Raw genomic sequence first — 13,959 nt, 5'->3', positions numbered from 1 at the left:
CGTCTGTAGAGTGCAAGATGTGGATGCCAGATTCTTCCCATCTCATTTAAACATTGGGCTTAATTCCATAAAGCACTGCTAGTCAAAATTCTATATTAGAAATGTTTGGAATAAAGACAGAAAAGCATTCCTTTCACCTTATGGTTTTAAATTATTAAAAGCATATTTTTTGGGTCACATTTTGCCCCTAATCCAGAGTGAAAATTTTAGAACGGGAGAAATAGAAATTAAATTTCAAAATTTTAATTCCTTACCTTGTACCTCTAAAGTTTGAATATATTTAGGAAAAAAAGCAAATTTCTTCTGCAACCTAACGAAAAAAAATGAAATGAGGTGGAATAAGCCAGATCCTTCAGTTAAAGACATCATAGCAGTCACGTCCTTGGGAATACTATAGGTAATCAGGCAGCCCAGCCTGACCTATCTCTGCTATTTCTTGGCTCTGCAATCTTGTACAAGTTACCTTTATACCTCAGTGTTTCAATCCTTAGACTGGAGAAAGGTTAGTAAAAGTATTAACTGCGTTACTACACAAAAAGTCTTGCAACGGGGCTTCACACATGCTAAATGAAAATGAACATTTTCATTACGTACCTATTTGGGCCCCAGGGTCTTCATATACTTTTTAAAAAGATTTAATCTAAATAATATTCACCCAGTTTTCCTGATGATAATAATCACCATAGACATTTAGTCAATGATGCCTTCCCAAGAACCCTCTCCTGAAGATTCTGATCAATGGGTCTAAGGGTAAGACCAGGGATTTGTAATTTGTACACTGTATGAATTTTATTGTGAAGAAAATTTCAGAAACATTGACCTAGATCATTAACCTGCTTAATCATCTGAACATTCATCCATTCACTGAACAGATAATGAGCCCTTTCCACTTGTGAGGCACCAACCTAGGTACTGAGAGATACAGTGATGAGCCAAATACTATGTATTTATTAGAGCTTAGGAACCTGGTGGAGGATATTAGACAAATAGCCACACAAATATCTGTGTAATTACAATCGTGAAGTGTGCTGTAAAGGAAAAATACAAGGTATGCTGAGAACTTTTAATAGAGGACCTTTTCTACTCTTGGCAGGAGAGATGCAGAGGAGCGTATATGAAGGCCTGCCTGCAGAAGCAATAGCTGAGGTTTTTTTTTATGCTCTGATATTGTATGTCCAGGATGTCTTACCTGCCAAGAGGAGAAGAAGGATGCTGGGCTGAGTAAGTTCGGGTTTGCTGGGTTGCGCCCTCCCATGTACTCATCTGTGCAAATGTCACAGCTTTCAGCATCTCGCCAATCCCAATATGGAATAGTGAAGTTCTCATCCCCGGTCAACTTCTGGATTTCTTGTTCCCACAGCAACAAGAAGAGTCTGTGCCAAGGCAGGAAACCTGGGGCTTCATGAGCAAAATCAATGTCTTTCCAGATTTCAGACCCTCCAAGCAGTGTGTCCCTTGACACATAGTAATGCATCCAGACGAAGAGGTCATAAACATTGATGTCATTAAACATGGGTGTAGATCCATTATTCATTTGGCCATAGGTGCCTATGGGGATGACATAGTCTGGGCTGATAGTATGCTTCGCTAAAGTGAGGTAGGCAAGAAATTTGTTCTTCTCTGGGACGCTCAAATCAAAGATGTTTCTTCTCACCAAAAGTCGCTTCTCTGTGCAGTTTGGTCCCCAAAAGCCAAACTTGCAATTTCCACAGTTGAATCCCATGAAGTTGCCAAAGCACTGGCAGGTCCGATTATAAAAGACGGAGGGCCAGGCCTCCCGGTCATCCATCCCTGTGAAGGGGTATTGAGGCCCGAGTGGAGCTTTGGACAGCGTGATGTCCTGACAGGCACCCCTGCCAGAGAGCTGGCCGCAGGGACTGCTGTCACCCGTCCACGCTGGACAGCATTCCTTCTCCATCAGGCTCTTGGAGGAGGCACAGGCTCGAGGGAAATGGCCAGCGGAGGTCCGGAAACTCCACAGCAGGCAGCACAGAGCAGCCAGGAGCATGCTTACCCTCGTCCTCACGGATCTGTTTGAGCTGGTTAATTGAGCCACACACTTCTCTTTCCAGCTACCCCTACAGTGACTATCACATGTTTCGGCTAAGACCTATATAACACCAGTCCCACCTCCAGCATCAAACACTCTCCGTCTTTATCTTAAGCTTTCATCTTCTGAAAACCACATGACTAACTTTTCCCTGGAGTTGGCACGTATCCCACCAGTGGGACAGGCTTATTATAAAGGGAGAAACACTTTTCACCATTAATAGTTTAACTCATATGGTTATAATAATAGAATAATGATCATGCCTGATCTAAGTAAACCCAGTTCGTTGACTGAAATTAGTGATGATTTGAATTTGAACATGAGAGGTGGTATCAGGAATAGAGCTTCTCTCATTAAGAAAGTTCAGGAAAGGTTAGAGATTATGGGGGCCAAGGTAGTTTCTCAGGGACCATAAATAGGCCACAACATTTGCAGAACTCAGCTCTGCAGAAAGAGATTCTTTTCAGAGCCTAGAGATTTTATTTCATCCCCAGTTATATTGCAGCTTATTTATTTTATACAAAGTATCTGAAGAAAAAAAAATCTTTCTGATTCACCTTCCTTATTATCTGACACAGTTGACTACTTTCTAGTGATCTAGGCATTCATTTCGTAACCATTCCTAAGGATAGTATAGGTGGGTGATCTGGTTTATTGTGGAGACTTCTACTAGCTAATATTCCAAAGGAAACTCTTTTTTTTTTTTTTAAATGCTGCAGCCATGTTGTTTCACCCATAAGTTCTAGAAATCAGAAATTGTTTTGATATTTAGTCTGCAATATGGTCTTATAAAAGAATTCTCAAGTTAGGGTGTGAATGAATAAGATTAATATATTTAGTCAATAAATATTTACTGGTCCTATAAATTCTTTTTCTGTGTATAGTCAGCTAGATAAACTGAAACACATGGATAAAAGTATAATTCTACCACTTATGCCAGGTTTCAAATGAGCAATATAGATAATATGTACATCAGACTTCCAATGGAGGGACATCTTTGTGAGCCAAGGATACTGAAACAGATTGCATAGTTTTGGATAATAGTATTCCACTTTTACTAAAAGAATGCCCCTTGAATAAAACCTTAAAGGGTAGGCGTAAGTTGGAAAGACAAACAGAATGGAGATACTACTTCAGGCAGGGGGAGACTCCAGAGGCAGGAGCTGTGTCTCACTGGCCGAGCTGGAGAACTGGACTCAGGAAGGCTCCCCACACTAAAGGAAGTTAAACTTGGGACCAGTCCATCAAGGGGCCTAAAAACTAAGTGGTTTAAACTAAAGTGAGCTGAGGAATTATAGGATGAGAGTAGGCAAACCAAAGTTGTTCCTGGATTTCCTTCCTTATCCTGTTCCATACTTGAAGCTGGGTGGTCCCCTTAAACCTACAGAACAACTGAGAACAAGTTAAAGCTCTGAGTAAGGCAGCGGTGTCTGGTCTCAGAGCTATGGGGTTCCAGGGAAGACTATCTATCGCTTTCCTCGTGATGTTATAGGCAGCCTCTGCTTTCTCCCCTTTCTTCTGGAGTTAGTCTCATTTTTTAGAAAAACATCAAGGTGACTCCGTACCACTCTCTTGGGACTCAAAGCAGCTTTTTTAGGTGGAAGGAGCAGTGTGTGGGTGAAGAAGAAGAGAAGATAAGTTTCCATGGAAATGTTGCCTCTGGCTGGGATCAGGAAGTCATCACATGATCTCCACAAGAAGGCTTAATCTTTTTTCTTCCTCCTTTCAGACCCACCAAGGGATTAACACAGGGCTTCTTGTCCCTGGGGAGTCTTGGTTCTGTATTACTTATAACCACATGTGGCCTTTTGTAATTCTGTTCCATCTACTTGCAGACAGAATTCACTTCTAATGTTCAATTTAATTAAGAATTTTGCTTTACACTTGCCCCCCTATCAGGCTTCCCAGTGAATAACTTATAAAGTCTTCATCACACTGCTGGATTCCTGTGTCTATTTTCCCAGGTCTGTTTTTTATAGCCTTCCAAGCATGCTTAGATGAATGGCAAAAATGTACTTTGTCCTCTTAACTTCTCTTCAGAAAAGTGGTCTCTTTAACTTGACAGACCTCTTTATTACTCTCAAATATAGAACACTATCTTCTCCCATCCATATGTTTAACAGTCTTATTGTCAATACAAAATTCTTCCATATCAAACCCCATTTAAACTTGTTCTTCCCTGAATGACAGAATTTGAGAGTAATCTCCTATTCTAGGAGATTATTGTATGAGTTAACACCTGAGCTAATGCAATACTCTATTAACCAGAATTAGAGCTCAGTAAATACTCTGCAAGTATTTATTATCAATTATCAGGCATATGTTGAGAGATGGGGATGCTGTGGTAAACAAAACAGAGAGGTTTCTATCCTCATGAAGCATGTAGTCTATTAAAATAATATTTTAATTTTAATAATTTTAAATAACATTTATAACTATGTGTATTTTAATTTTTTTTTTCCTGGTCAAATGACTTTTTAATCTGCTGTAAAAAAAAAAAAAAAGAGCTTCTAGGGAAGATGGCAGGGAGACCTATCTAGTTTCATGAGGCATAGTTAAGGAAGGTATTCTGGAAGAAGTTACATTTCAAGTGACATCTGAAGATTAGAAGAAGTCTGGTGAAAAGGACAAGAGTGGATGTGAGTGCATTTCAGGCAGAGGGAATATCATGTGCAAAGGCTCCAAAGTGGAAGGAGCATAGCATGTTCAAGGATCCTAAAGACAGTTAAAGTGGCTACAACCCCAAAGACTGGAGATGTGATAGAAGTATGGAGGTATACATATGAATGAGATCTCAGTCCTTGACAGGTTTGAAGGAGAGTTGTGATGTAATCATATGTGAATTGAAAACATTTCACTCAAGCTGATGAGAGGACAACAGACATGGGGATGGGAAGAAGAGTTAATCTAGAAATAACTGCTAGAGATCCTTAGTAGAGAATAACTCGGGCAAGAAATTATGAGGCTTGGACCAGAGAGATGATCCCTGAGATGGACAGTAGTGAATGGATTTGAGAGATATACAGGTGATGAATTCCAGAGGAGTGAGGCGTCAAGAGTAAAGGGATTTGGGGTTGACTTCTAGGTTTCTAGCTTGTGTCATTAACTAAAATGAAGAAAGACTGAGGATAAAATGTTTATGGAAATTGAATGTGGGTTCAATTCTAGACATGCTGAATTTGAGAGTTTATGGTAGAGTCTAGCCACAAATAATTCTTCTCTGGTCTCTGGTGTTTACATTGATCATTCACCCACTCATTGGTTTTGACCAGTCATGGTATTGACCTTGATCTTTTCCCTCACTCTGATGGTTTGTCTTTGCTCATTCAGTTGATGATAGTTTGAACTTTCTTCTCCAGCTTCATTTTTTAGCCCTCCTTCTCTCAATTTTAATAGTAGCTACCATTTATTGATTCCAATTTGAATACCTACCATTTAGAAATAAATTCTACTCTGTAAATAGTTAAATATACTCAAACTAGAAACAAATAATATAATTAATTAGCATGTACTCATCATCACACTTCAACCACCACCATCATATTTCTGTAGGCATTATTTCTTCTGTCTCACGAACATAAAAAGAAAAAAAATCTTTAGTATTTTATTTTTTATTTTATTTTATTTTTTTTTTAAATTTTTTTTTTTCAACGTTTATTTATTTTTGGGACAGAGAGAGACAGAGCATGAACGGGCGAGGGGCAGAGAGAGAGGGAGACACAGAATCGGAAACAGGCTCCAGGCTCTGAGCCATCAGCCCAGGGCCCGACGCGGGGCTCGAACTCACGGACCGCGAGATCGTGACCTGGCTGAAGTCGGACGCTTAACCGACTGCGCCACCCAGGCGCCCCTAAATCTTTAGTATTTTAAAAACAAGTCTCGAATAGCATGTCTTCTCTGTAATGTCTCAGTATACATTGTTAACAATTAAGGACCTAAATATATAACTACAATATCAGTCTAACATCTCAGACAAAAAGAGAGAACAATAGTTGCTTAACATCCTCTGATTTCAAGTCTATGCTCAATTTATTTTAATTATCTTAAACATATTTTTTTTTTGAAGATCGAAACAAGGTCTATAAATTGCTTTTGGTTAACATATTTCTTGTTGTTAAAAATCTATTTTTCTCATCTTTTAAAAAAATGCAATTTATTTATGGAAGAAACTGGATTTTGTTCACTAGTATTTTCTACTTTTAAGGGATGACCAATTTTTCCTCTCAGTATCGTCTGTTTCTTTATTCTGTGTTTTCTATCACCTCATGGATTTTCAATAATAATCCCTTGCATTTTCTATAAGTAGGGAATTAGATTTAGAGGTTTGATTAGATTCAGGATCAATTTTGTATTGTTTTTGTTAAGAATTTCTTCATGCATGTGGTCATGCACTACTTTTTCAAAGACATCAGAGGAACACATCTGCTCTATGCACTATTAGTTTTTTACATTGAACAATGGTTAGAGGAAAGGTCAGACTGTCATGTCTGTAATATAGTTCTCTGACAAACTTTTACCGCACAGATATATCATTCATTCATAATAATTTCCTATATCCATTATTTTATTGAAGATTACAAGAAAAGTGAATTTTGTAATTCTTTTTTTAATGTTTATTTATTTTTGAGAGAGAGATGAGAGAATGAGAGAGAGGCAGAGAGAAAGGGAGACAGAAAATCTTCAGTGGGCTCTGCACTGGCAGCAGAGAGCCTGATGCAAGGCTCTAATCTATGAACATGAGATCATGACCTGAGCTGTTGAATGGTTAACTGACTGAACTATCCAGGCACCTCGTGAATTTTGTAATTCTATTTGCATTTAAAATATTTTTGTAAAAAAATAACTTTTCATCATCAATTATTTGGTTACTCTGAATTATATTCTATATAAGAAAGGTGGGGTAAATACTCGATTCTTGTGCTTTATCAATTTCACAATTATGGTTTGGTACTCTAACAATTTCCATAAACAACCTACATATTTGTTATAACTATTATGAAGATTTCCCGAATTTTATGTATTCAATTCCTTATTGGTTTATGTATTTGTATTTCTTTTGGAAGTAAAAGTGGTAAAAACAGGTGCATCTTTTCAACTATACTTCAGTAAAAAAGTTGAAGCATCTCTGCCCCAATATTCAGCTAATTAGTAGACATCAGCCACCTTACATGATGGCACGTTGTGTAATGATTATTATCATTGTGTTTATGTGGATGCATGTATAGAGTTGAAGGGAAAAATATGAAGCCATCAACTCTCTACAGTGTAAGTTTAGACTAATTCATTAATCAGTAAGTATTCAGTGTCTACCATGTCCAAGAACCTATACTAGATACTTGGGAGATGCAAAGTTGTATAAGTCACAGGCCTCCACTGTGATTTAATGCTCTGGAGTCACTGAATTTTTATTCAAGTTCTGCCAGTTTTTAGTCTTAGACCCATGGAAAGAAAAAAGGGGTGAAATAGGCATCTACTTACAATTTGTTCCATAATTTTACTTACTGTGGCCTCAGTGGACTCAGCCCTATCACATAGATCTTTTTTGAGTTTTAAATGAAATGATACATGTTAAGCACTTAATACAAGTTCTGACAGGGGCGCCTGGGTGGCTCAGTCGGTTAAGCGTCCGACTTCAGCTCAGGTCATGATCTCGCGGTCCGCGAGTTCGAGCCCTGCGTCGGGCTCTGGGCTGATGGCTCAGAGCCTGGAGCCTGCTTCAGATTCTGTGTCTCCCTCTCTCTCTGCCCCTCCCCCATTCATGCTGTGTCTCTCTCTGTCTCAAAAATAAATAAACGTTAAAAAAAAAATACAAGTTCTGACATATATTAACTCCTCAATAAATGTTAAATGTTACTATTAAAAACCACAAACTGGGTGCTTATGGTGTTCATCACTACAGCGTTCTTCTAGGACTTTTCAGTGTTAAGAGCTAGGAAATTACTATTTTATTAGATATAATTAGGTACCATTATTATAAATTTGCCCCTTCTTCTCTAAGCAGCATCCTCATTTGCTCTTTTCCTCTAATTAAAACCTCTAAGATACTGAACTTCTGTCATTACACCAAGATATCTTGTTTCCTTAGAATTCTGAGTTTAGTACATGCCCTTTCCCCTACTAAGAATGCTTCTCTCCTCTACTCACTTGCATAATCGAGTCACACTGTAAAGAATCAACTCAGATGTTATAGCTTCAAGAAAGCCTTTTCTTTCTACAGGACCCCTCAGAGGATGGGTGGGGGGGCGGGGATTTCTTCTCATCTCTCATCATACCCTAAGTTCACCTTTGATATCAGAATACCTTGTAATGATCTATCATTTTGTCTCATGTTTCCTTCAGACCATTAACCCATTGAGGGCAAAAATATAACTTCATGCCAAGTACCTCATACAGTGCCTGGAACATTACATATATCTTTATTAGATGGAGAGTGGAAGAACTGATGGATGGGTAGATCTATTTCTTCTTCTTTTACTGTCCTTATTCTGTGAAATGTGTTTTAAAGTTCTAAAATATTTCAAACATACAGAAAAAGATAATAAAACTGGCACCCAATACATTGAGTTAATAAATCGTAACAGTTTAGGCTAATGGGTGAACTTTTAAGATCACGTCATACTACCTTGGACACAGGAAAAGCAGAGTTAGAGGAGGATGGGAAGAAATATGAATGAGACTAGCCATCATTTTGAATGTAGTGTCAAACATTAAGCCAGAGGGAAAAACCCAGCAATAAACTCATTATTGACTGGGGAAAGTGAGAAGGCCCACCGTGAAGGAAGACTAACCAGGAGAGTTAACGACACATTTACCAGCATCCTGATAGAGGTCTGGCTAGGAGACAAGAAGGGACTAGCATTTATTTACCTAGGATTTGCTCAACAGTCATTTTCATGCAACATTATTTACTGAAAGTCTGCTTTGGGGTAGGCTTTTTACACATAATTTTAAAAAAAATTTGAATCCTCATGTTTCGTGAAGATGGCACCAAAAGTGAAGAAGGAAGCCCCTGCCCCTCCCAGAGTTAACCCCAAAGCCAAAGCAAGAAGATGGTACCGAAAGGTGTCCAGAACCACAACAAATACAAATAAAATAAAATAAAATAAAATAAAATAAAATAAAATAAGAAGAAGACCTGCATGTCACCTCCCTTCTCATGGCCCGACACTATGTCTCCAAAGGCAGCCCAGATATCCTTAAAAGAGCACCCAGAGGAGAAATAAGCTCGACCACTATGCCATCATCAAGTTCCCCCTGATTGCAAAATCAGCCATGAAGAAAATAGAAGACAACAAACACTTGTGTTCATTGTGTATGTCAAGGCCAACAGGCATGCACCAGATTAAACAGGCTGTGAAGAAGCTCTATGACACTGACATAGAGCCTGAGCAGCCCTGATCAGCCCTGAAGGAAAGAAGAGGCATATGTTCGACTTGCTTCTGACTATGATGCTTTGGATGCTGCCAACAAATTTGGGATCATCTAAACTGAGTCCAGCTGGCTAAATTAAATATAAGTTTTTTCACTCCTTCCCCTCTCAAATTTAATCCTTATAACAAGCCTGTAAGGTACATATTATAACCCTCACCTAAGAAAACTAAGGTTAGTGCTTAAGGTCAAACTAACAGTGAATCTCAGAGGCCATATCTTTTTTAAACTTCTTTTTTTTTTTTTTTTTTAGGTTTTATTTATCTATTTTGAGAGAGAGAGAGAGAGAATGAGCAGGGGAGGGACAGGGAGAGAGGGAGAGAGAGAGAATCCCAAGCAGGCTCTGCACTGTCAACACAGAGCTGGATGCAGGGCTTGAACTCACAAACTGTGAGACCATGACCTGAGCTGAAACCAAGAGTTGGATGCTTAACCAACTGAGTCACCCAGGCACCACTCAGAGGCCATATCTATCTGTATATTCCAAATTTCATAGGTATTCTATGTTATTGTGAGATCTTCTATGCCAATAAAGTTTTACTTGTTGTTTACACTTTATTGTACTAATCCTGCTTTGGTTCTAATCTTAACTTCATATTTTGCTTGTGTCATATTGCCATAACTATTGTGAAGGTCAGCTTTAGGTACTTGATCATAACCTTGATAAGCTTCTAGAGCAGAGATGAGTCCTCTCTGCCCTAGTTTGAATGTGGTCTTTTGTGATAGATTACCTCAGTCATACACTAAGTCTCCCCTCCAAACTGGTTCTCATAAAACTGTTGGGTGTTAGGTAAATCACAGTCACCACAATACCAAATGACTCCTATTTTCTTTGCTTTACTTAAACTGTCTATAGATTATCCTTACGACAGGTTTTAATCTTTGTATGTCCATTGCTTGATCGTGCACAATTCTAGATGTAAAGCTACTTCAGCGATTGTTTAATGCATACCCCACTTTTCATTAAATTTTTATTAGAAATGATCTAAAAAGTATTAACAAAGAGAAAAATCTGCATTTTAAGAACAAAGGGTATAATTTAAGACACATTATAAAGAAAATGGGTTAGTAAAAAGACACAATTGCAGGGTGACTGCTGAAAGACAGCAAAGCCTCTGATGACATTAAAGCAGATCTAGCTAATGAACCAAAATGTAGAACTAAAATGCAAAGTGTTTTTGAAAGTAAAAAGAAACTTGTTTCAAAGTCAGTAGATAGTGCAGATCCTCTGGGAGAAAGTGCATTGTCTTTCACTATTTACTGAACACAAATAACAACACAAACCTATTGGTTTCATAATTCTGTCACATAAATTCATATTTTCTTTTCTTAAAAAATTTTTTTAATACTTGTTTATTTTGGGGAGACAGAGAAACAGAGTAGGGAAGGGGCAGAGAGAGAGGGAGACACAGAATCTGAAGCAGTGGCCAGGCTTCGAGCTGTCAGCACAGAGCCCGATGTGGGGCTCAAACCCATGAAGTGTGGGATCATGACCTGGGCTGAAGTCGGATGCTCAACCGACTGAGCCACCCAGCGCCCCTCATATTTTCTTTTTATAGCAGTAGGTATGTGCATTTGTAAAACATTAGGTATATATGTTTATGTCACAGAAATTAGTCAGCCTACACATAATACAGGTTGTTTTGGAATATCTAGGACCCCATAGGTTAGCTGGATTCCCAAAGAGCTCTGCAGCTAATGGGTTGGGAATCACCAAAAAGGCAATGTCATCCAACAGTTTGGGTAAGACCAAGGATGGCTCTAGGAAGACACTGAAACTTAAACCAAAATGAGGGCAACCCCTATGTTTTTTATCAGCAAAGATAATCTCTAATTATCAAAAAGTATCTCATGAAAGTGCCAAAACTAACATAAATAAATTAAATTCATTATAATAAAATAAACACATATAACTCTTAGAAGAAGAGCTTTGGAAAAAAAAAGCCTATAATAAATGTGCCTCCAATAAAGTCAGGTGAACAACTGGGCAACTCTGGGTGGGAAGAGTCATCCTGGTAAGGTGGAAAGACTAGTACCACCATAGATTAGTTCGTATTAGTTCTGGTACTGCCCTGTTCTGTGTGACTTTGGGCAAAGCACCTAATCTCTCTGGTTTTAACCTCCCACAATTATAAAATGAAAGTGATAATGCTTGCATGGTCTATTTCCAAAGGTTGTTAAAATGATGCCATTTTTTCATAGATGACAAAATACATCTACAAACTCAATTTCCTTGTCTTTTAAAGTTTGAACTATTTAATCCTGAATCCGAGCCCCTGTCACAACCCAGAATTTCTAATTGGCCATTTGAAACCAATTGCCTTTTCCTGAGCTGTTCCTGTTGTTCCTGGGTACCCAATGATGCCTGTGATGAACAAAGCTAAAAGTATAATTCTCATCATTATCCCTACCACTACTAAATTAACATAATTAGCATATCTCTTATGGTGAAAAGAAAAAAATTAACCTAGTGATTATGCTTCAAGTGATGTCTTCCAAAATGGGTGCACTACCATAATGTTCTATGCAAGATAATGGCTAAAAAAAATGTTTACCTAAATAATCTATAGCATGTTTCCCTTCTCAACTCACTTTTATCCAAATAGTTACATACATTAGTAAACTAAGTATGGGTTTATGAAAAGACTCAGCCAAACTCAACTTTCTGCCCTGTCCAGAGTTCAGTTCTTCTTATTCTTTTAAGCTAATTTCATATGGCACTTAACCTGTTGGCCAGTTGACCGTTCCCAAGAATAATTTGCCTTGAAACATTCCTTTTAATCATCTTAAACCATTTTTTTTCTGGACAAATTCACATTCATAATAGCAAACATTTCCTGATATCACCCATTGTGAGGTACTCAGAAGAATAAAGGGCAGTGTCTACTTTTAAGGAGTCAGAAAATATGCATCCCTTCTCTCATCTAATTTATCAACAAACATTTATTGAGTGATTATATTTTGCCAAACATTGTATGTGACAGCAGATAATAACAGTGACAAATAAACCATGGTCCCTGCTCTGAAGTAGTTCATGGTCTGACAGGGGATTCAGAGAAATCAAGAGACAATTACAGTACAGTTTGTTAAGTGCACATTGTTAATAATATTGAATGTGATATTAGTCAGGCCCCTGGCAGGAAGCAGCTGACAGACTCAAGCTGGCTTTTTGAGGGGGGTTTAATAAAGGAACTATTTACAATTTTGGGAGAAGAGTTAAAGGAAATGAACAAGAGATAATGCAGAATCCTGGGCATGAAGGGCAAGGGGAGGGAACAATTGCTGGAATACAGAGAAGGTTACTGCACTGACTGAGCCAGCTGGCGGGAGCTGTGGCCTTGGAGAAAAATGCAGGCAACCTCTGGCTACAAAAAAAAAAAAAAAAAAAAAAAAGGATTGGGGACTAAATACCTTGACCCTTTACTTCACTTTTCTTCTGCCATCTAATCTTAATGTCTGTGCACCTCTCTGAGTGAAGTCAAACTCAAGCCAGAGGAGCAAGGAGCCCATTAATGCAATTCTCATTTTCAGCCTCATGTGTCCCAGAATGAGGTAGAGAAGGCAAAGGATGAACCTGGGAGGCCAAAGGAATGATATCCAGCATAAATGCCTATGCTGTGCCTTTTTCATGTTGTTCTTCTATGCAACCAACCTCAATGAAATGGTTATTCTAATCTTGCCAATAAAGAAAATGAGGTTCAGAAAGTTTGAATGACTTACCCACAGCATGCAACTAAGAACTGTTGGATCCAGGGTTTGAACACACCAGTGTAGTTACAATACCTCTGTTCTTCTCACCAGATCTCTGTGTTGGGATTTATGTTCGGGGAATTATGGGAACACAGTGGAGACAGTGTTCCATCTCATATCCCACCATCTCATCTGTGAAGCAGCCTGGGGAGACAAGATTGTCAGGAACAGCTTCTTGGGGAGAGATGAGGCCTGAATCGAGCTTTGAAGGAAGAATGGTATAAGTAAACAGATGAAGGGGAAGAGAGTATTGTCCGGGTAAAGGGAGCAGAAAAATACAGAGATGACAAGATGCATTTAGGACCTTCAGTAATTGATTATGGTTGGAAAGTAGAGTTAATGAGAAAATATGACTTCTGTGCCAGCAGTGTGAAAAATTGACATGATTTAGGGATGAGTTAAAGATTGCATGCCATCCACTTCATGGCATGTAGATACTATGGCTCATGTGGATAAAAGGATAGGATTATTTTAGGTGAATCTAAGAGAAAAGGAGATATAGAAAGGTCATAACAAGCAAAGAAAATGTGCTTCCTCATTACTGAAATCCAGCTCTTTACCACTGGCCCTCAATTCATCACCATTGAGGGCTAGACCACATTCGTAGAAGTTTTGTCATTATAAAATATATAATCCTTATTATGGACACAGTGTAATGATTTTGTGCTATTCAAGTGTCTGTCAGCCTAAACCAATGACAAATACTGCATGTGTAAAAAAAATTCAATCAA

The 13,959-nt window shown here is 38.3% G+C and overlaps 1 protein-coding gene and 1 long non-coding RNA gene across 2 annotated transcripts in view; one reads left to right on the top strand and one right to left on the bottom strand.

Moving 5' to 3' along the window:
* Window positions 1–2,152, bottom strand: part of TYR (tyrosinase) — a 105,803-nt gene extending 103,651 nt beyond the window's left edge. Inside the window, exon 1 of the mRNA XM_025929079.2 lies at window positions 1,190–2,152. Coding sequence (XP_025784864.1) covers window positions 1,190–2,008 — 819 coding nt within the window. The 5' untranslated portion in view covers window positions 2,009–2,152. The remainder of the gene's footprint in view (window positions 1–1,189) is intronic.
* LOC147576806 (uncharacterized) overlaps window positions 1–13,959 on the top strand; it is an 859,087-nt gene that overhangs the window by 778,131 nt on the left and 66,997 nt on the right. The window lies entirely within an intron of this gene.

Source organism: Puma concolor, chromosome D1 (assembly GCF_028749965.1).
Source record: "Puma concolor isolate L17-30 chromosome D1, mPumCon1.1.hap2, whole genome shotgun sequence".
Classification (NCBI taxonomy): Eukaryota; Metazoa; Chordata; class Mammalia; order Carnivora; family Felidae; genus Puma; species Puma concolor.
Note: the sequence above shows the minus strand (reverse complement) of the source record. Positions and strands in the feature narration are given on the sequence as shown.